Here is a 23865-nt window from a genome sequence, read left to right as displayed (position 1 = left end):
TAGACACAATGAGTACGGCGCATTTCCCTCCCTTTAGGTGAAAAAAAATAATAACTGCCTGCTTATCCAAGGGCTGTAACACAGCTTCATGCTAAACTCTCCAATGAAATTATTAGAAAAAGCTTCTTAAACACTGGTCTGAGAGTACATTCTAAAATGTGTAGGGATTATTATATAAAATAGATCTCAAGTATTTAGAAAAGCAAAATGAGACATTTTAAACCATGCTGGTCTCATATTTTGAAAGTAAATAATTACCTCATAGCCTCTAGAACTATTCTGTATTCCAAAATGTGGTGTTCCAGGATCGAGGCAACTGTTATGAGAAGGATCTGCAATTAAAAATAGAGAAACACTAATATTAAAAAGCAGAAGAAGAAAAATGGAAAAGGCTAACACTGGCAAGTCTATTGTGGTCTTCCACCAACCAGTGAAATCTTATTTGTTTTGTTTGGAATATGTTCCCCTTCCCCACAGTAACCGTTACAGAAACTCCTCCCCGTCCCCATAGTAACTATTACAGACACTCCTTCTTATTGGCTGTCATGTGTGGTCATATGTTTCTATTGAATTGTTTACTTTATATATACTTTATTTTTAATGCTGTTTTAATGTTTACATGTTTGCCTCCTTTGTAACCCTATTTGGATGGAAGGATGACATAAGATATTTCAAATAAATAAAGGAAACATTAATAGGCATGCATACTAGAATATTTTGTTGAGGGAAAGGTAGAATCCAGTGGCATGAATTTGCAGAATGACTGGATCCAACCCATGCATTTAAGAAAGTATTTACAGAAAATGGATCAAACACAACTCATCCCCCTGCAGATGAACCCAGTACTTCATTATAATATAGACTATACTGCAGCATAATATAGATTACAGCTAAGAAAACCAGCCCTCCAGTTACTAATATGGGAAGATGCCATACATGCTCTTAAAAAATGATAGTGAAAGCAGGATCTGATAGTGTCGTGCAAACTATATAATGGATATGTTCCCTTAATTACAGAAGACTTGTCTCTAAACAGTAAGTCTCCTGCTATGTCTCTCCGCTGGTCAGGTTTTCACATTTTAATTTCAATTACGAACTGTTTAACATACCACTATTTTATTATATGGGTAATAAAATCTGCACGTATTTGTATGAAGATGCATACAAATATTATAGAGAACCGTACATGCTTCTTTCCGAGCTAAGATGCACATTCTCATCCAAGGCTTGTGACATTTGGATGGATATTTTTCACTAAGAAATCACCAAGTGTGTAGCTGTTTCAAAAGTATGTATTTTACTGAACATGCACTTATGCACATGGTGCCAGAAAGTGCTGCATAGCTGCAGCTGACGTATGGTGACCACCATAAGATTTTCAAGACAATAGATGTTCACAGGTGGTTTGCCATTGCCTGCCTTTGCATATCAGCTCTGGACTTCCTTGGCGGTCTTGCAAGAATCAATCCCGGTTAGCTTCTAAGATCTGATGAGATCAGGCTAGCCTGGACCATCCAGGTACACAAATGCACACAGATGCTTTTAAACAGTAAAATCAGGCAAGCCCAGTCATCGGAGTGTGTATATTCATATCTGTATGAGTGAAATAAAACAATGGAACAACTTCAAATTACAAATGTGGCCAAGCAACTTTCTACAAGAGCCTCAACCCAAAATGCAATGGCATAGAACAATATCACCAAAGATCCCAAAGATCTCTAGGCTTCTATTTCCCAGGTAGTAAAGCTACTTAATGAACCTTCAAAATCAGTCAGTAATAATATAGGATGAATCTTTCGTTTGAGGTAAGGGAATCAACTCATCCCCCATTCACAGCCAAGCGCTTAGGTACACTTTAAGTAGCTTCTTGTATTTGGCAAATAAATATAGATCTCAAGGTTTTCTCAATAAACCAAAGAATGAAATTTTGATAATTCAAAGAATGAAAGAAAAGAAAAAAAAAATTAACCTTGTTTGAGCTTTTTATTCATTGGCTTTAAGGAACGAGTTTATATTATAATGGCTCTTCTCTTCATACAACTAGGATGGAAAGTAGCATGGTATCAAATCTTGGAAGCTAAGCAGGGTCAGCACTTGGCAGGCAAGCCATCAAGGAAGACCCTGAACAAGAAGGCAATGCCAAACTTCCTCTGCTGTTCACTTGTCTGGAAAGTTGGGGTTGCCATGAGTTGGCTGCAGCTTGATGGCACTTTATATACAGAAACACGTTCCTTATACGATAAACATAACCAGCATGCTGCGTGCCCAGACTTGCAAACAATGTACAGTTATAATGTGAACAGCATGCATGTGTCTTTAACTACCTATGCACATGCAATTAGAAATATGAATATTTTAAAGAAATATGTATGTAATCCATTTTATGTGTTTTACTGCAAGACACTTCACTATGAAGCATAGTGGTCAAATGTGTTGCCAAATGTGGAGTAAAGTGAATTGACTACCATAATTTCACAACTAAATATATTAGTCTCATTTCAGTCTTTCAAATACTCATCTTGCAGCCTGCCTTTACAAGAATAGGATCACTGCAAATAAGGATTGACTTGATTCTTAATGAATAGGTCTTCAACCCACTGGAGTTCTGGAGTGTACTCCTTTATTTCTTATTTGAAAGACTGCCACTTGTTCCTGTAGAGAAAGTAACTTGAGGATGTTGTTTATGAGTAGACTATAACACAAACCTTACACGGGATGCTGGAACTTGAGGGAGGGTGAATTTCTGTGAGCAGAGGACATTCAAGGGTCCTTGTAGCATACAAGCTTTCTATACATCTTATCTATCAAAATGATGGGCATTTTTCTACTTGGTAATAATTATTTCATAATCCCAAAGTGAGGGTATTATTTCATTTCTAGCCTGATTTCAAATTTCAGTCGACTTGTCTAATCATTCTGTCAGTAGGATGCATAATGGTCTTATTTACAAAGGAAATCTTCAGGTCTTCAGAACTCAGACAGAAAGGAGGCTAACACATGACATAGTCTTTTTTTTTAATGCACTTGAGCAATCAAGGGTGTCTGCTAATGGGAAAATGAAACAATATCCCACCAACATAAAACAATCTTTGATTTAAAGGGTAATATTTACAACTGCCCAAATTGAATAACTGTTGCCAGGCAGGGAGGACAGTGTCACCTCTGGGGGAAAGTGATGCTTGTAAAAGATTGTGACTGTAAAACACTTTAGCTCAAATCATGAGATCACAGTTCATCATTTAGTGTCTCATCCTTTCTTGGCTCTATCAAGAGAAAATATTCTACTCTTTCTCACTGTTTTGTGATTCTAATGTTATAACTAGTTCCCAGATTGTGCCATTTCACATTGCACATGGAAGCTATTTCATTGGAATTTTGTCCATGGTAGAATTTGTCTAGGCTAGCCTCCTTCCTGATATGTGCTTCCCATCCTCTGGAATTCTAAAACGGCACTGTCTGATAGTCATACCACATGCATTTTCTGAACATGCAGACTCCTTCAGTGTGGAACAGCAAGGAACTTTTGGCTAGCAGCCTTTATCAATTGATGGGACAGACTTAGGAGTAGTGGGGATACTGCTGAGAACCTCGAGCCTATTATGTTTTCTTGCCTACTAGTCACGGCTCTAGGGAATAAAAAAGTTTGTTCGGAGCATACAAAGACTATTCACCTGCTGAATAATAGTGACGGCAGGATAACTGGAAAAACAGCTGAATTTTTATTAGAAGTGCTCAAGTCAAAGACTTAATGGAAGCTTGATCACCTCTTCCTTACCAACCTTACGTGCTTTGTCCAGTTTTATGTCTTGTTCTAATACCCGCTCTGTCCTGTATTTTGTTTTATTTTTACTGATATGCCTAATAAAGGTCTGTTGAAGTTGTAAGTTGACTTAGGAGTACTAGTTTCTTCATAATGCCAGTAGGCTTGAGCACTATCAAAACTTCTCCATAGAATCCAAAAATATTCTCTTGCCTGGCACAGCAACATTCAGTTCACTGTGTTCAAGGGCACCATAAGGGAAGCCATGTTGCCAAAATAAAGTATAATCACAAGAAGCAACAGTTCTGACCACTAATGGTCAAATAAACATGTAATGTACTTTAACACTGCTATATCTACTAGCTATGATGAGTTGCATCCTATCTGTTTTTCAGTGATTCAAGAGGAGGGAGCAGCTACTTCGGCCACCCAAAACAAGACATGCCAGGAATTCACATAGACAAAAGCCAGTCTCGGCTGACTGCATTAACCCTTTTAACTTTTGCACATTTTGGCCTGTATTAATATCTGGACATTCTGCTACACAAACACACCAATATATGGCTGTTGGCATTTGCCAGTACATATTGCAGGAAAATCATGTAAAATCCATATTCCAGTGAAGCGGGGTGTGAAGGGTAGGGCAACACATGGGACCAGGGCTGTAGGATGAGGATGGGATCAGATTAAAAGCAGATACAATACAGCATGATCACCAAATAAAACCATATCACTTCTTCTTTGTTCCCCCTTTTCAGATTTTCACCAGGCCTTAGGTGTGAGGCACCAGGACTTAAATGTGAGGCAAAAGAGCTTTTGATTTTGCAAAGTCTCTGTATCTCATTTACACTGTGCTGTGACCGAAGCAAATCAGCTATGCATATTTAGTTTGCCTGCCAGAGAACTTAGCCCATGGACACAGCGTGCGAGTGTACTGCCTAAGCACAGCAGCTGCTTTTCGTGACATTATACCAAATTTACAAGATGATAGGCAATGCAAAGTCCTTGCCAAAGTGCAAAGTCCTTGCCAAAGTGAGGTGCTAGTGAGGCTAGTGTCTATGAGAAAGTTAACGTGTCCACTGAGGAAGACTCTATGGTTACTGTACAGGTATTACAATTTGGAGACGATATGAGAGGTGATTTTCATATACAACAGAGTAAAATTTTTGATCATGCTTTTATTTATTTCATCAATATAGGAAAAAATATCTTTGTTTTTGAGCAAAGAAGCATAGAAATAAATAACTATAGCAATTACCAATGCATGTTGGCTGAATTCCACTCCAGGCACCATCTGCTTGGCAGATTCTTTTTGATGAACCGATCAGTATAAAAGGTGGTCTGCACTGAAAGGTTATTTCAGATCTGTAGGTAAAACTTCTACCATTAAGCCGTCCCTCAGCTGGAATACCAGGCTCTCCACAAAAGACAGCTGTTGTAGGAAAAGAGAACAAACTTCATATAGATTTCTCAGGCTCCTGTGTTATGGACATATAATGAACAGGCAAATCACTGATTTGTAGGTACTGCCAGACACTATACTACTTAGTGAATTTTTGTCAAATGGCATCTCTTTGGAGAACAAAAGTTTAAAGATTTATTAATGTTAAATTAGTAGGATGCTAGCCTCCAGGTGGGATTTGGGGATCCCCTGGAATTACAAATTATCTCCAGACTACAGAGATCCATTCCCCTGGAGAAAATGGCTGCTTTGGAGGGTGAGCCCTATGACGTTATCCCTCACTGCAGTCTCTGTCCTTCCCAGGCTCCATCCCCAAATCTCCCAATCTGGATTCTGATTTTTTTTTATATTTAGCTATTTCATTTTTCTTTAGACTGACACCCCCAGCTAAAGGCGGGAAGCTGAAAGGGCTTCTGGAAATGGCGTGACCTTGCACCAGTGCATTTGCCCTCCCTGGGGCACTTACCCAGTGGAGGGGGCAGATGAACTGGCAGCCACGAGTACCACAGCCCCACTGCCAAAAAACTCAAAAGTCCAGACTGCAGGGAGCTATAGTGGTGTCCTGCTCAGAAGAATGGGGGCGGGGTGAGCCAGCTCATTCCTGGGGGTAGAGTCCTCCCAGCATTTAGGGCTGGTTGAGCAGTGCACTGGCCCTCAGACCTACGTCACTCTTTTGTGGCACATGTATTTCTGGTGGTGGCGGAGTTTCTGTGCTTTTTCGAGCTCCCTGTGCTAATTGAAAGCCCTATTGGAGACGACGGGGTGGCGCTGAACTTGCACCATGTCCCACTGCCTCTGGGCTTGGATGGGGCTGTAAATCATGTTGCATTGAATTTTTCCATTCTAGTTTTTTATTTTTTTTCCTCCCAGATAATGTTTTCAGTTCATGGACTAAAAAAACATTGAGAAGTTCTAGTTTTTAAACTATTTTATATGCTAATTAATGATGAACTTATGAACTTCACTTATGAATTAATAGTAGGTTCAGGACAATAAAATGAATAGCCTTGGACAGTCTAAGAGTTCTGACAGTAGGTTCAGGACAATAAAATGAATAGCCTTGGACAGTCTAAGAGTGCACACTTAACATCAATCTTCAGCTACTATGGGATAATAAATGGGAAGATCAAGATAATGGCAAGGTAACAAATAATAGTTCCATAAGAAATATTTTAATTTTGCCATAGAAGTATACCTATTTCTAGAGAGAGGGTTCTATGCACACAGTATTCAAGTTTTAATAATTGTGATGCATGTGATGGGTGAAAGATTCGCATATTATTCACTTCAAAAGACCCAGTATTTCCTACTTTATCAGTCCTCAACTGTGTTTGGAAGGGCAGCTCAAAGGCCCATAGTTGTCATTTTATCTGCTTTGGCCATGCATAAGAATTCTTCATCAGATCCTAGGTAACTTCATCAATTCTACCAGCAAGAATCTATGATAGGACTGGATGTATTTTAAAAAACAATTTAAAAAAACTTACGCAGGCACTGTGGAACATCTCCTCTCCATATTCCTTGTCCTTCGCAAGAAAGAATAGCAGAATTGGAAAGCTGATACCCATCAGCACAGCTGTAACTTACACTAGAACCCCAATGGAAATCTGACCCTTCCACCTTTCCATATTGCACCGGGGGAGGTGGGACACATGTGATGGCTATGCAGAAAAACATTAAAAAATATTTTAATACAGCATTAGTTACACTTGTAACTAAAATATAGCAATTATAATGTATAACAAATCTGAATGAAGTATATGGTTTTAAGTAACACACATTGTTGATAGCCACTGCAATGTATTGATTAAGGACTAGAGATTAATCCAGATTCAAATCCCCACTCACAGAATGGAAGCTTGCTGGGTGACCTTGGCCATCACATACTCTCAGCCCTGTCTCTGGCTGGATTTGGATGGGAGATCTCCAAAGAATACCAGGGGCATGATGCAGAGTTAGGCAAGGGCAAACTGTCTCTTGCCCTGAAAACTGTATGAGGTTGCTATGTCAGATATGGTATGACAGGAATATATGAATTTATTATTCATTTCAAAAGAGGCAGTATTTTACATATAATCTAATTTAACAAATGTAATACACAAACTTATTTGTACAGAATTTGTAGGCTGAGTGCTGTTTTTCATAGAACAGAGACTCTGTACGTTGAGTTGCGTCTGTTAAAAGAAACATGACTTACTGTAAAGGATTCAATGGTGTTGATGGTGAAGTAACCTTGAGTGCATTCCACAGCCCGGGCAATGGGCCAGATGCATCGGCGGAGACTTTATCTTTGCGCGGGAGATGAAGCCTAACCCATGGAAGGGGATGGCGGACTGGTATTATAACCCGTGCTTCTGGCGGAAGTGCCATTCCCAAGTTACCGCGGTACTTCTGAGCTTCTTAAGATGTCTTAATAAATGGACTTTACTCCAAAGCCTTTATTTCACATGCCTATGGAAATCTTTACTGTGGCAGGAATCCTATCTATTCCATATTTTGTGCAGTGGACCTCTTTGTCTTGGCATGGAGAGGTTTGACGAAGATTGCGAGTCAAAAGCGGTAGCCCCAAAGAGGGTCTTCTTGATCTGAGAACCGGCAGGAGAACGGGCTCGCTGGTGGTTTCCTTTCCCCGTCTCCTCGCATCAGCACGAAGTCTTCCTTACCTGGAACGGTAGAGGGACGGATTACTCCACGATGGGGACTCTTTATGACGTTGGGGCGCCATTCATGATCGAAATACCAGGATCGGATCTCTACCCAAGGTGGTGGATTACAAACCTCAGATGCAACCTGTCATGGAGGAGACGGGTTTGACCACCTTTCATGCGCAACCCAGGAACTACTTGAACCATTCCTGGATCCTCAGATTTTGCGATGCTCCCATGAACCACCGCAGCACAGCATCAGTCTGCCCAGTTGACACCGACTCAACCTGAATTGGGAGGGGTATCCGCATCGCTTCCCAATCGACCCCCCCCATCCCGTCCGCCAACGACCTGTGCTCGAGCCACCGCATACGGCGCATACGTAGTCTCCGGGATGGCTCGCTTCCTGATGACTAAGAGTCTGAAGAAAGCCTGCAATTCAGTCGACCGGGTTTCCTCTCCCATCAGAGAAGACTGGGATGAGGAAGTGGGCGACTGACGCCTGCCGCATGGAACCGTAACGCCAGCTATGGTGGAGGACCGCTGAAAGGCAAGAGCGCAAACCTGCAGAGGACCGGAACACCAGCAACGCGAAAAGAAGTCCAGCTCGAAAGGACCGCCAAAGACGCTTCCAACGAGCCAATAATATGCCCAGAATCTGTCAGTCCATGATAAAGTCCCGGAACAGTCCAGACCGGATTTATTAACGCAACGCGAAAAGCCGCTTCAGGCTCTGCTACGAAAGTGAACTCCGCGTACCTGAAGCCTCTAAACGGGACCTAACTACGGTTAGGAACGGGAAAAGCTGCTTTTGCATGCGCACTATGCATTGACTCGTTAGCGAGAGGAGCTGGCTGCGCGGAGAGGGAATCATGGAGGCAGACCAGGGGCTCCTGTTGGAAGTTTGCGCAGTTACATTGACGCCGGAAGTTGTGGGGGGTTACCGCATCTGGGTCCTGCCACTAAACGCCAGCGCACCGCCAGCTCTATCGCCTTCCCCTCGCATAATAACAGCTTTGCCGCTCAACTCGTCAACCAGCTTAAATTAATTCTCAGCAGGCGCTAAGAGCTTCGCCGAACGGGCTACTATCGCCGATACCAGCCCGCTTTTGATGGACCGCTTCCAAACTTCCCTACTTCATCTTGCAAACTCAATGCCTACTCTGGAAGACTATGATGACTATACCGGTCTGAACGCTAAAATACGGACATCGTCATCCTGGATGGGCAGTACGACTGGTTCAGACTGTTTTGATTTGCAGGATGAGGACTTCTATGCGCCCATTCCTCCAAGCTTTAAGAGCGCTTTCAAGATCCAGCATGCCGGTGAATGAAGCTATCCGCACTATCAAAACTATCCAGCAAGGCAACCGTTCGCTTGCAGAATTTGTCCGCGGAATTTCCGTATGGGCGGCTGCTCGCATCTCTCCTTGAGGGCCTGAACGCATGAAATGCTTAATACTTCTCTTTGATGCTGTGGGACAGCAAACTACGGAAATCCTGCAGTTTTTTAATCGGCCCTCTACCATTGCAGATTGATCCAGCCAGTCCTGGCATGCCCCTCGCTGGAATATCGCCATTGCTGAGGCCACTTAAAACTACCGCTACTGTGTCCACTCAACGCTTCCAGTCATTCTACCAAGTCCAGTTCCTGACCGCCGCCGCATTTAAGTTGTGTTCTTTACTGCGAGGCTCAGGTCATCTAGCCGCCAACCGTCCTGGGGCAAACCAACCGCTTCCTAGTTCATGCACTGGCCGGGCCAAACTACCACGTGCGAGGTCAGACGCTTCCCACTGGCTCTCGCCTGGCGGTCTGGTTGGGGCTACCAGAGGGGAGGGGCGCTGTTTGCCTTCAGCCCCCCCATGGACATGGGCCCTAATTTCTGACGCGAGTAGGCAGCGCTTCCCATTACTGTTCACATTTCTTGGCCAACTCCCGCTTAAACACACTGATTATAGCTCGCCCTTTGTGGATTCCGCTGCTCCTGCTTAATGCGCCCAGGTGGTAGAGGAGTTTAGCTCCAGACCACCCCTGGCTGCTTCCAGATACCATTCACTCCAAATGGACGGCCCTCGAGTTCTATGATTCCGCCCAGTACAAACATACGGTTCTCCTCCGTTGCGCCGGAATTAGCTGGAGGAAAATATTTACGGCTTTCAGTGGCCAAACACTCCATAGTTTTGCCTTTGCTGCCATGAAGGAACCAAAAAAATTCATTTGAAAGAAAGGATCCTAGACCACTGACCCTCCCTGTGGTGAACACATGAATTGGGAAGAAACCCAAATGCTTCCGACACACACCCCTCTGGCTTCCCTCTAGTGATTGCTCCCCGATTCTATTGGCATCCCACCATCAGGATCTGTTTAGAGTTTTCAGGAGCAGGACCACTCAGTTGCCACCTCAGCGAGACAATTGACTGTAAACGGTCACAAACTGAGTGCCAACCACCAAGTGTAGAACTCCACCAAGAGGAGTCCAATGGAGGACAAGGAACTTTATTTCTGGAGGTGAACCCGTTCGGTCTAGACGGCGGGCTACCAAACACACACAATGCCCTGTTTGCCGCGAAAAAGACGGGTCTTTAATGGCTTCGCACAGAATATCTGAGGGTCTTGCAGCGTCTCCTGGGTCCAATAAATTATCTCGGCCTTCGACTCATGGACCCTTTAGACGCAAAGACTCATTTTTACCAAATCGGACCCGAGAGGAAGCTACTACAAGAGCCAAGAACTGAAGGATAAGAAACACCCGATCATGCTTGAACAAAAGTTTTCGACAGTTGGAATATTTGAATTACTCCAAGCAAGGGGCCCCTGAGCTAGCGCCCTACTAAACCAAGCCCCGATTTACCGTACATGGCGGTTGCATAATTTTAGATGACGCTTGTATCTACCAGCAAACTATAGAAGATGGCGGAATATTGGTTCGAGAGGTATTGAAACGCTTGCTTTACAACTCTCTTTGCTAAACTTCCAAAATGCTGTTTCAACGACCTCCATTGGACTATTTGTTACCGGATCTCAGCCTCGAGGGCTTAACAATGGATCCTGCCGAAATTGAAGCAGTCCTCTCCAATGGTTTCGTTCTCTCAAATTTCAACCGCAAAGAACTCCTTGTAGTCGCTTTGGCGTTTGCCACTTTTATCGCGATTTTATACCCCAATTTGCTGAATCACTTCCTCTCACAGACCTCTTACTTACTAAGGGTAAAGATCCACTGTCCGGGCCAAGCCCGGCCCCTTTCTGGTCTGAGAAATGTCAAACACCTTTCAACTATTAAAATTCGCTATCAATCGAATCCTAACTTAAAGCACCCTGACCCGGATCTCCCGCTTGTGGTTCACGTGGACGCTTCGACAGCTACCGCAGCCCTGTTGCAGAAAAAAATAAAGATGGTAGACTGGTTCCTGCGGTGCTTACTTAATCTTAAAAATTTCTGGTGTCAACTCAACTGACCAGGAGACAAGGAGACTGCGGCCATCAAAGCAGCACTTTCCACTTGGCGCCACTGGCTGGAGGGGCTAAGCACCTTTCAAGCTTGGTCGGATCATAAAACCTGGCAGCTCTTCACCCCCCCTCAAGATAAACCGCGCAAAACAACTTCAGCAATGATTTTTTCTCGCTTTCTTTACAGTCCATTTTTCCCCTGGGAAACCAACAACTACGACGCGCTTCCGCCAATACCCGAGGGCGGCTGCCCATTTGCGACATTCCACGCACTGTTCTACCCTCCAGTTAGCGGCTGTCACCGATCTCAAACGCCCACTTCTCCTCTCCACCCTCGTCTTCAGTCTCGCTCCTTTCCTGCGGAATTGGAGTATGGGCTGTATGAGCCCAGCGCCTAAGGAGACTCAACGCGCTTGGAGAATGTATTTGGCGAGGGGAATAAAGGTACGGCCTCCTCCGCGTTCTTGAAGCCAATGGCGTCTGCTCGCTGGACATTTTGGCTTTTGAAAACTTCTGCACTTAATTCGCCGGGCAAAGCCTTGCGGCGCCGCGAATGCGCAAAGACATTGAGGCATACATTAAAGGCTGCTCGGCTTGTGCAGGAAGCCAAACTATCCCGGAGCCCTATGGACTATTGAAACCTTCCCGTAGCCTTTGGGAAGTCATCTCCATGGATTTCATTACAGATTTGCCCGAAAGTCATGGCAATACGGTTTTATGGGTGGTGGTAGACTTATTCTCAGCGTCTATTTATTCCATGCTTCCATCCCTCCGCCTGTTGGCACGCTGTTTATTCAACATGTTTACCGGCTTCCATTCTCGCTTCCTCAAGTATAGTGGTCTCCATCAAGTAATTCATCCTGTTCTGCCGCTTTTAAGTTAGTCGCCTGCCGCTTCAACACGTTTCAAAGTGACGGGCGAGACGGAGAGAACTAACAGAACCCTAGAGCAGTATTTACGCGAAAGAGCACCAACTACCACCAAGATAATTGCGCGAAGCTTATTCGCTTATGGAGTACCTCTACAACAATGCGGTTCATAGTATACAAAGAAAACCCCTGAAATTGTGTCTGGTCGCTTCCTTCCGCTGCCACAAATCCACCGCGAGCTGCTTTGGGACTCTGCAATTCTCATCAATGGATTTCATCCCTAGTCGAGGGATGGAAGTCGGTCCAGACCGCCTTACAACAAGCAAAGGACTCCTAAAACTGCAGCGGATAAACACCGGCTGGATTTCCTCTCATGCAGGGCTCCTGGGTATTTATCTACAAAAAAAATTCTTCAGAGACGCATAGATATTCCAAAACTTGGCAAGAGATCAGGGACCTTTCAGATTACTAAAGTGATTAATGATGTCACTGCCCGGGCTTAGATTTGCCTAACCTCTTAGCAACATCCATCCTGTCTTCCATTCCAGCTGTCAAGGAGGCTCCCGCCCGATGCCTGGCACTAATTCACCGAGAGGCCCCCAATCACTATTATTGATGCAATACACCATGGTGAAATTGACGCTATCCTGGACTCTCGCTAATCGCAAACGCTGTATTTAGTTTCTACGCGGATATTCCTCTGGGTATAATCAATGGGTTTATTCCAAAACATTGGTAGCCTCCCAATTTATTAAGTTGCTTTTCAATCACAAATTTTCCGCGACAAAACCTGGGGAAGGGGTCTTTAGGGGAGGCAGAGTGTAAAGGATTCAATGGTGTTGATGGTGAAGTAACCTTGAGTATCTCCACAGCCCGGGCGACAAATAGATGCACGGGCGAGACTCCTTTATTCCTATGCTGGAGATAGCTCTGTTCCCATGGGGAGCAGGGAGGGGGGGATGGGGTGACTGGTACTATAACCTGTGCTTCTACGGGAAGTGCTATCTCTGCCACTGCGTGTACTTGAGCTTTCTAAGATGTCTTAATAAATGGACTTTTACTCCCAAAGCCTTTTATTTCTGCGTCTATGGAATTCCTTACACTTACACCTTAAACAACATAGTTTGGCAACTATGTTCAGTCTTATTATCAGAGAATAATAAAGGAATCTAAAAACTTCGATGGGAGTAGTAACATTTCTCAGTAACAATATATTATACTAGGGGTCCTTCCTTTTTAAGGGTTATCATGGAGAGACCCTGTGGTAATATCTAATACAGATCATGGGCACAGACTGCTAATTTAAAAATCCACCAATTTTTTTTGACAGTCCTGGGAAACCTCCATGTTTGCAAAAAAAAAAGAGAGAGAGACAGAGAGATGCCCACTGAGATCAGAGATGCAATGATACCAAATGGGAGGTGGTGGAGAGGACTTGTGAAGGCAACAGACGTAGGAGAGAATTGGGAGGTGACGGGCATGAAGGGAAAGAAAGTGCTGGCTGGGGAGTAGCAGAAGCAGTGAAAGCAATAATGGGTTAAAAAAGTATGGGGAAGGGCTGGGGGATGTGGCGAAAAGTGAACCCAGTGGAGAATATAAAAGAGAAAAAAGGGATGAAATTTCCTCCCCCATGAGTCTCCCACATCTATGTTATAATTTTATGAATATGTATATTTTTATGAATATATGAACTTTCACTCCCTTGTGTAATATATAAACTTTCACTCCCTTGTGTAAATGCATATAGGTTAAAAGCGGGGACAGTGGACATGATCTTACTCATTCCTTCCTCTCATGGTTCTGAACATGTGTCCTAAGATGATGCGGCGAAGTATGTTGGAGGTTTTGCTTCAAATCCCACCTCAGTGATTAAGATCACTAGTGGTCAAGGTGAAGCTTGGAAAAGTCACTGTCTCTCAGCTAATTTAACTCAAAGGGATAGTTGAGTGGCCAAAATGAGAAATGTAGGCTACTCTAACTAAGGTCTTGGAAGAAGTGTAAATGTAGAATTTCCATGTGATAAATTGAAGAAAATAATGGATTTTATTCTATGGATCCAGTGGCAAAGGTCTCTTGCATCAGCAAAGGGCTACTTACACAGAAGGAAAGTGCAACCATTAATGGAATGGATTTGTCGGGCTAAACACTATAATGTCTGCCTACCTATCATCACAGATTGATCATTTTCAACATATACTGAACCTCAAGAAACAAAAAAGCTAGCAAAGCACTTCAAAGAAATCCCATACTAATATAATTTTTCCTTCTATATTAACACAACTTAAAGTGAATATATTTCTTCTTAAATGTCAACTTTAATACTTAATTTTCATAATTTGGAGAAAGGGCAAACATGGTTTTGCTAAGTAAACTTATCTGTACTGCATTATACCTAGCTTCTTAAAAGTATTGCATTTTTTATTTTACAGGAATCCATGCTATTACTGGCAAGCCCCCCCCCTTTAATTTGTAAATGGGTTTCAACACATAATATTTTCCAATTCCAAAAGGTCACAGAAGCGATACTTAGAAATACTTTTTAAGCAGAGGATACAATGACAATTGCAATATCCTACTGAAGGAAGCTGAAACCTTAATTATACCAAAGAATGGGGATGATCCAGCCAAAGTTAAAGCCTTTCAAATCCCATTCTTTTCAATGAGAACTGAATAATGCATCTGTTTCAAAAACACATCCAATTTTTTAAAAAAAACTCCAATACTATATTTAATAGTTTCAGAACTTTATAGTTTCCTGACTTTTTTTAAAAAAAGTCAAATATCCAAATGTGTTACATGATATCTATGACAAATAGCCAGGATTAGTGGAGGTCAACTCCCTTATCGCTGCTATTATATGACGAAATCAAGCCTGGGAGAGCCACGTTTGTTTCTGTAAAACCTGGCTTCTTTCTTCCAATAACTCCAAACCAGCTGAGTTCTCAAGGATTTTATTGTGAAAATTCAAAACAAAGAAATAAAAATAAACTTCAGTTACAGAGATTTCTCAGCTAAGCCCATTGTTGTTCTTGTTTAGATCCCAAGCCAATAGAGATGCTTCTCCAGGCTAGGTTCATGATGGAATGCTGCTCCCCTTTGTCCTCTGCATCTCAGGAAAACTCCCCACTTTGCCATATGACTCTTAACCCTTTGAAGTGGCCAGTTGGCTCCTATCTTGTGTTGGGTAAATTTCCATAGCCTTTCTGGTTTCTCCATCCGGAGATCAAAGCTAGCTGTCATGTTGGTGTGATTTTGTCTATTGGAATTACAGGATGCAACTGCATCACAATATCTTTTTAATGAGAAACGCCAGGGACTTAATGATTCTGTGTGCTCTATCACTGAAAAGTTTATGTTGGCTGGATTGGTTACTATGTTTTTCGGCCTACAGGAACCAAGTTATCAGGACAGCCTAATTTTACTTGGCACTATTAGTATGTGCTGCTCTGCTCTTCAAGCAGCTGTAACCCCTTCAATCCTACCTCACTTACTTAAAAAGATATCTGCAACTTTCTCATAATTTTGTTTACTGCACATACTTTTGGGAACAAGGAAAATGAATCTGCTTCTATAGCCCTTGCAACTTAGACTGAGGTCCTTAGGCTGGGGTTGATAGGATAAGACTAGCTTAACTAACTGTGTTAGATATTCTGTAGGGTGCTTGTCAGGCTTTTTAGGCAAGAGGGAGGTTTGGCAGAGTCATTGGGGCACCAATTCTGGGGCTGGGATCCCTATAACGTGATGGGGCCGGGGTGGAGATATACTGGCGGTAAGCTGGCCGGCCATATGATAGAAGACACACGAGATATAACTATGCTCGTCTGCCTTCTGACCTCCGACCTATCCTGAGAAATGATGGTGGTCGGGATCAGGGACACTCTGCTTCATCTTTGGTGTTAATTAATGCCAGGTCCATCAATAATAAGACCATGGTGCTCCGAGATTTTCTCGGAGCCCAACAGGTGGACCTGGCATGTATCACCGAGACCTGGGTGCGCGAAGGTGAGACCGTCGCCTTGGGCGAAGTTGCGCCCCCAGGTTTCGCGTGCCTCCACCAATCGCGAACACAGGGCCGGGGGGGCGGTGTGGCATTGTTCATCCGTGATTCTATTCCCTTTAGGGCAGTCCCCGTCCCGGAGGTCACCGGCATGGAATGTGTCGGCCTGGAGTGGTTGGCCCCGGAGAGGTTGGCCGTTCTCCTGGTGTACCGGTCGCCTAGCGCACCGGGAAACGGCCTGCCACAGCTGCTGGAGGTGGTGTCGGACTGGGCGTTGCGGTTCCCCAAGCTTATTGTTTTGGGGGACTTCAACGTCCATGTCGATGCCGCCTCATGTGGTTACAGCCGTGCTGCGGACCTAGTGTCATCCATGGCGACGCTAGGCCTCTCCTTAATAAACTCTGGCCCCACCCATGAGGCTGGGCACACGCTGGATTTGGTCTTCGGGTCGGGGATAAATTTGGTCGTATCCTCTACTGAAAGAGCGCCATGGTCCGACCATTATGCCCTGAAGGTCCGGGTGGACTTGCCGCATCACCCCCGTCTAGGCGACGGGCTGATTTATGCCCGCCCGCGGAGACTTATGGATCCACTTGGTTTCCTGAATGCTCTGCGGGACCCTGAACCCGCCGGCACGCTCGATGAGCAAGTGGAGGACTGGAATTCCCGGCTCTCCGATGCCATCGATGCTGTTGCCCCCCGGCGCCCTCTACGTCCCCATCTACGTCGCGCTCCATGGTATACTGAGGAGTTGCGTCAGATGTAAACGGAATAGACGTCTAGAGCGAGCGTGGAGGAAAACTCGCGACGAAGCTGCGCGAACATCTTATAGGACGCTTATGAAAGCCTATGAGGTGGCGACGAAGGAAGTGAAGAGGGCTTTCTTCTCCTCCTCCCTCGCATCCGCTAGCTCCCGCCCAGCGCAATTGTTTCGCATAATTCGGTCATTGACCTCCTTATCAGAGAGATCTTCAAATTCTCAATTGAGCATCAGCTGTGAGGCATTTATGAGCTTTTTTGCGGATAAGATTGCGTCGCTCCGCCACGACCTTCCGTCCACATTGGCTACAATTAGTGAACTGGAGACTCCCTTGCCATCTTCAGGCCCTTGTTTGGCCCAGTTTTCCCTGCTCTCTGAAGCCGCTGTCGACAGAGCCTTAGCTGCTGTTAGACCTACTACCTGTCCTCTGGATCCGTGCCCGTCCTGGCTTGTGAAAACCTGCCGGGCGGAGCTACTTAAACCCATCTGTTGAGCATAATCAAGGGTTCCCTTGAGCAAGGAACCTTCCCGGATGGGTTGAAGGAGGCAGTGGTCCACCCACTCCTAAAAGACCACCGTTAGATCCGAGGGATCTGGCCAATTACCGCCCTGTTTCGAATCTTTCGTTTCTGGGGAAGGTAATTGAGAGAGTGGTGTTGGAGCAGCTTCAAGGTTTTCTGGATGACACATCGGCTTTCGACCCCTTCCAGTCCGGCTTCCGTGCTGGGCATGGGACGGAGACTGTTCTCGTCGCCGTCACAGATACATCTCCGTATTCAGCTAGACCGAAGCGGATCGGCGCTGCTGGTGTTGTTAGATCTCACCGCGAAGCGTTTGACGTGGTCGACCACGACCTTTTGACCCACCGCCTGGCTGCCTCTGGAGTCGCGAGGCACTGTCCTTCAATGGATTACCTCGTTTCTCCGGGGCCGGAGCCAGCAAGTGAGATGCGGGGATCAAGCCTCCGGAAGTGCCCGCTCCAATGCGGTGTACCCCAGGGGGCACTATTATCCCCGCTATTTAATATCTATATGCGACCCCTTGCTCAGCTGGTACGGAGTTTCGGGCTGGTCTGTCATCAGTATGCAGATGACACACAGCTCGTTCTGTTGATGGAGGGGGGAGCAACCGCCGCTGCGGCTCTACAGCACTGTTTGGAGGCGGTCGCTGGTTGGTTAAGGCAGAGCAGGTTAAAACTGAATCCATCGAAGACGGAGATCCTCTGGCTTGGCCGTGAAGGGGGGGAGGGTCTTTCCAGCCGCCGGTGTGGGAGGGGGCCACTTTGGCGCCGACCCCCTCCGTTCGCAGCCTGGGGGTCCACCTGGATTTGTCTCTATCAATGGAGACCCAGGTGGCCCATACAACCCCGGGCTGCTTTTTTCCACCTTTGTCAGGCCCGACGGCTGGCGCCCTTCCTCTCCCAAGCGGACTTAGCCACTGTGATCCACACAACGGTCATCTCCAGATTAGACTATTGTAACTCGCTCTACGCGAGCCTTCCCTTGCGTTTGATCCGGAGACTAAAACTGGTCCAGCACGCAGCAGCGCGCTTGCTGGCAGGTAGCGCCACCTGGGATCACATCCAGCCTATATTGCGCCAGCTGCACTGGCTTCCGGTGGAATTCCAGATCATCTTCAAGGTGCTGGTATTGACCTTTAAGGCCTTACGCGGCCTGGGACCATCGTATCTTCGAGACCGCATCACCCCATATGTCCCGGCACGGCCTCTTCGATCAGTTGAGGCCAATCTACTGGTGGTCCCTGGCCCCTCGGCGATACGGCTGGCCTCCACACGGGCCAGAGCCTTTACGGCTCTGGCCCTGGCCTGGTGGAACGCTCTCCCTCCAACTGTCCGGGCCCTGCGGGACCTCGGTGAGTTCCGCAGGGCCTGTAAGACGGAGCTGTTCCGCCGGGCCTTCGGAGGCACCGGCCGTTGATGGTGCCCCCTCCTCCGGCCCTGATATCAGGGTCAGATGTCATCTTAGACTCGCCACTCCTCCCTCTTGGAAGGGGGAGGGAATTTTTAGACTGGAACATGGGATTCCCCCCCCCCCAGGGGAGGGGAGGGAACTAAAATGGTAGATTGCTGAACGCCACCTATCTTATTGTAACTTATTACATTTATTAGAAATGTTTTTATGTTTTCGCTGCTTTTAAATGTTTTAACTGCTTACATTGTCGCCTTCTATGCTGTGCACCGCCCAGAGCCCTTCGGGGATGGGGCGGTATAAAAGCTCAATAAATAATAATAATAATAATAATAACTGTAGCTCTTTGCTATTCCTACTTATTTTTCAAATACTCCTTGCTCCATGGTTGTTGTTTTTTAATCATGGTTCTCACTCATGGTCTTTTCTGCACAGCACAAATATAAAGTCTTGAGGACATTATAAAAAGTGTTTTGGGGAGGAACTCCATACAGCTTTCTTCCCCAAGTCATTTTCAGGTCGAGCTTTTTCTCCGAATCCAGGTTTTTCAAAAATCGCTAAACTAGCAATCTTTTCCCTGCCGAATGAGTTGAAGACACTTTCCCTGATGCTGTCCAGACAGCAACCCTGTTTATTTTTCCTGCCCAACTTAAGTCTTTTTACTTTCATTTTCCCCCACTGGTGATTTGCTACTTGTCTGCTCCATTGCGCCCACCATTTTTTGAAGATCTCCGGAATGTTTGTTCTGCAGGCATTGTGGCTGCCAGCCTTTTAACTGAATAAAGTACATGATTGAACTCAGCTCTTCTTGCTGATTTCGGCAATGTACAGTTGTGCTGTTGTTGTTTTTTAATTAGAAGATTAATTGAGGCTTCACACACATGATTTGAGAATCCTCATATTGAGTCTGAGAAGTTTTGAAAACATGTCCTCTAAAATAAAAAAGGCAAAACTACATATTGCTGAAATCAGCAAGAAGAGCAGAGTTCAGTCATATACTTTATTCAGTAGAAAGGCAGGTGGCCGTGATGCTGCAGAGCAAATGTCCCAGGAGATTTTCACAAAATGGCAGGTGTGACAAAGCAGGCAAGTGCAAATTGCTGGCAGGGGAAGATGAAAGTAAAAAGATTTAAGTCAGGCAGGAAAAATAAAATGCATGGGGGGCTGTCTCCTCAAATGTTATATTTTTGTCCATGCTGTGCGGATAAAAATAGGGACGGGTTTGTTTAAGACGTCCTCTGATGGCTTATTCTGGATGGAAAAGACCTCTGTTAACTATGATAATAAAGCAGGGAACTCTCATGTTACTTTATATTGCTAGCTTAGTCCTCAGAATCAAAGCTATAGATTATAAATAATAAATATTCATTATGGGTTGGACCTGCTGGAAGATTTTTTTTCAACAGTTCTCTCCTTCTGTAGCAGTCTTCCCCCTCCCCCCAAGACTGTTCCTGGAAGCCTGTTTCCTTGGAGTACTATTTCTGCAGGGGAACATTTTGAGTTGTAGCAGGAGGTGGTCCTCTGGCGGATCCATGTCAGTAGCATATATCCAGTCATCACATATGGAATGCACATGGAGTTTTTCCTCTCCATTTCTGTAGCCCCTTCCACTCCCCAGAAAGATATTCCTGGGATCATGAGATCTATGTGGAAGAAGAGCTGTGTAGGTCAATGTTATGAAGCGAGCATGGGCAAATAGATGAAATCCATTCCTTTCCTCAGCAGACTATGGCCGTTTCCGCACGAATGCGGAAGCGGCCGGGTCGGCGTACTTGACGCCGACCCGATGATCCTAGGACAGTGCGCACGGACGGTCCTAGAAAGAGATGGGCAGCCGGTGCAACGGAGCGCCGGCGCCTGGCTGACCCGGCATGTCCCCGGGCCTCCGGCGCGTCACCGAGGCCTGGGGACACGCCCCCCTGGCCCTGCGTGCCTGCTCCAGCGGCGCAGGGCAGGGGGGCGTGTCCCCAGGCCTCAGCGACGCGCCGGAGGCCCAGGGACAAGGTAAGTGCCGAGAGCGAGGGGGGGGGAGGCTTCTCAAAGCCGCTGCCGTTCGCTCGGCAGCGGCTTTGAGGCGGCATTTCCCCAACAAGAGCGCTTCCGAGCGCTCTGGGGAAACGCCGGCTTCGCGGCGGTCGGGCGGCGTGAGGGCGGCGCGGCTGCAATGCAGCTGCGCCCCCTGTGCGAATGGCGGCCTGGGGACAGCGTTTTTGCCGTCCCCAGGCAGCCATATTCCGCCCGTGCGGAAACGGCCTATGCTTGTGAAAGACAAAGGAGGAGCCATTTCTCCCCTTGATCTTCATCACTACAGCTCATCCCAATCCACACAACTATTTCTCTGCAGAGGTTCCATGATTGTGGGAATAATTTTTTAAGGTGCTGAAAGGGAGGAATGCAGGAATGTTTTCCACAATTTCATCATATCTCTCCCCCTGTCACTATGTTTGTAAACATATTAAAACCTTTTGTCCTGTGCTTATTTGAGCAGCTGATGAGAAAGATCACATTCATTAGAAACATGTGGAATTAATTACTGAAAGACCATACCTTTGCAAATGGGTTTACTCTGGTTCCATGTGCCATCTTTCGTACAGCGTATCGTAGATGCACCAACAGGTTCCATTAAATATCCTGGATTGCATTGATAGGTTACCGTCTTGTTAAATGTGAAATCATTCCCAAACTGAATACTATTTGCTAGTTCACCAGGATCCCCGCAACTGATCACTGAAGTAAATAAAGTAGGGAAAAGGGTTTAGTAAAGATATTTTAAAAAATAAAAACGCCCCCTACAAATCCTAATACATATGGCAATGAGTACATATCATGGATGTCATCCTGAAATCCACAGACAGCTGTGTACAGTTGTTAACATTTGTACAGTAGCATAAATTGACTTTTAAATCTATGGAGCAGGTATTACATTCATTAGTCTTTCTCTCTTTGTGTTTATTGTGGTTGGCGGGGGTGTCATATTGGAGAACAAATAAAACTAGGAGTTCTTGCTAGTGCATCTGCAATTTCCAGCAGGGGTCATAGAATCTCACTGGGCTACGAACAATGAGTCTGATCTTCAAAAGTGTGTTCACAAGTTGCAGAAACCACCTGATATTTAAATCTGTGTAGGTTTTATAAAACACAGCTGTACAAATCCCAAGTCACATTCCCTTAATTAGTTTGCATTTTAGTTTGTTTCACAGCACGTCTTTTTCTGATTTATTTTGTAGGTCCCTAATTATAAATGCATATGCCCTAAACCCCAAATCTGGATTACTTCCATCATAGGCTATCTATCAGAATAGGCAAGATAATGTCACAATTTGGTGTTTCTTAATTCACATGTAAATGATAAAAAACCCTAAATGATATTAAACAAAATAGCATTAAAAGACTGTTATTTACAGTGTGGTACTATGCAAAGTTATTCCATAGATTTCAATTAACCTAGACTGGAGTAGCTCTGCATAGTGCTCCACTATAAATTGTATAGATAGGAATAACACTGTGCATTAAAAATACTGCTGTCACAGCAAGTGTCAGAAAGTTGTTCTTCACAGAACAGTATAGATGTACTTTTATCAAAATAAATCCAAGCATGTAATGATAAATTTACTAGGGAATATAAGACCCATTGAAAGCAGTGGTGCTTCTGTATAAACAGGCTCAGGATTGAACTGTATGTATGAAAGGCATTATTGAATATGGTATTGTTTAACATGCATTTATTCCCAAATATTTTCTTCCTGCAACAAAAGTGACATATGTTCTACAAACATTTCTGTCATTTCCAAAATATATAGTTAACAAGGCATCAGTTCCAGACCTGTGCAATCTGGAGTAGAGCCAGTCCATGTGCCATTGGCCGTGCAGTGCCGAGTAGTGAGCCCTGACGTTTTGTAACCTTCCCAACAGGCATATATGACGGAGCTTGTGAATGAAATTCCATCACTGTATATTATCTTGCCATTGGCTGGCGTCCCAGGATTTCCACAAGACACAGCTGTCAAATGTGGGAGGAAGCAAGAAAAAAAAATCAGTATGATCTCCATTATAAAAAAAGGATACAGACAAAAATGGTAAAACAATAACTTATGGCATGTGTTAATTCCAAAGACCAAAGTACCCCTTTTTCCTATTGAGCTTACATTATAATTTTATTTTTTGTTATTTACAGATGGTAAATATATTTCTTTTGGAATAAATTTGGAAATATGTTAGACAAAATGAGAGAGACAGAGAGATCAATAAAAGTATTTGTAGTACTGGAATATATGCCTAATGGACATGCAGATGCCTACAGTTTTTCACTTTATTCCTATCCTGAGTTCTTTCAATATGCATTGAAATTCCTAGATGACATAAAAGTGTGAGAGAAGCTAAAATGAAAATTTTTAGCATCATGGATGAATGTTCTGTAGACCCATTTGTGTATAATGCATATAAATTCTACATGGGTAAGAACACTGGAACATTTTACTGGTGGGAAAGAAAACATACAATGGATTATTGGTCGAAAAAAGAACAGGTGATAATAATGCACGTGAACAGCCGAAGTATGTAAAAATCTATGCATACGGCCTGTCTGAATATGCAACTTTTGGGCAAAGGAAAGAAAGGTGAATAAAGGACAAAATGAGAACCCAGCTTTAAATTGGCCTGAAGCTCATATTCTTAATGTATGACACATCTTGTCTTTCTGTGATTCTGGCTTAACAGTCTTAAGGCAAATACTTTTCCCATATTGTCTTAAGGAAAACCAGAAACTTTTCAGTGAACCATGGATGAATAACTGGCAGCCTGCAGTCACATCCAGTCTTTAAGCAGCTTTGGAAGGAATGTAACTTGAAAAAAAGTGAGACCGTAAGTTGTGCTTTCTTTTTCCCTAAGTTTAATAGCTGTACCTTAGAGGACAAACTCATTTCCATCAGTCTCACAAGCCAGCAAATATAAATTCTGTGTTCATTTATCACATTGAGCATGATCTAACCAAAATTAA

General features: G+C 44.5%; 1 protein-coding gene across 1 annotated transcript in view; it reads right to left on the bottom strand.

Annotated features, from left to right (window-relative positions):
- CSMD1 (CUB and Sushi multiple domains 1) overlaps positions 1-23865 on the bottom strand; it is a 1361167-nt gene that overhangs the window by 37734 nt on the left and 1299568 nt on the right. Inside the window, exons 58-62 of the mRNA XM_048497567.1 lie at positions 22693-22869; positions 21417-21596; positions 6710-6883; positions 5019-5192; positions 259-332 (exon numbers count right to left, since the gene is read on the bottom strand). Coding sequence (XP_048353524.1) covers positions 259-332; positions 5019-5192; positions 6710-6883; positions 21417-21596; positions 22693-22869 — 779 coding nt within the window. The remainder of the gene's footprint in view (positions 1-258; positions 333-5018; positions 5193-6709; positions 6884-21416; positions 21597-22692; positions 22870-23865) is intronic.

The sequence above is a fragment of the Sphaerodactylus townsendi genome, linkage group LG01 (genome assembly GCF_021028975.2).
Source record: "Sphaerodactylus townsendi isolate TG3544 linkage group LG01, MPM_Stown_v2.3, whole genome shotgun sequence".
Taxonomy (NCBI): Eukaryota; Metazoa; Chordata; class Lepidosauria; order Squamata; family Sphaerodactylidae; genus Sphaerodactylus; species Sphaerodactylus townsendi.
This window is presented reverse-complemented; position numbering and strand designations above follow the sequence as displayed.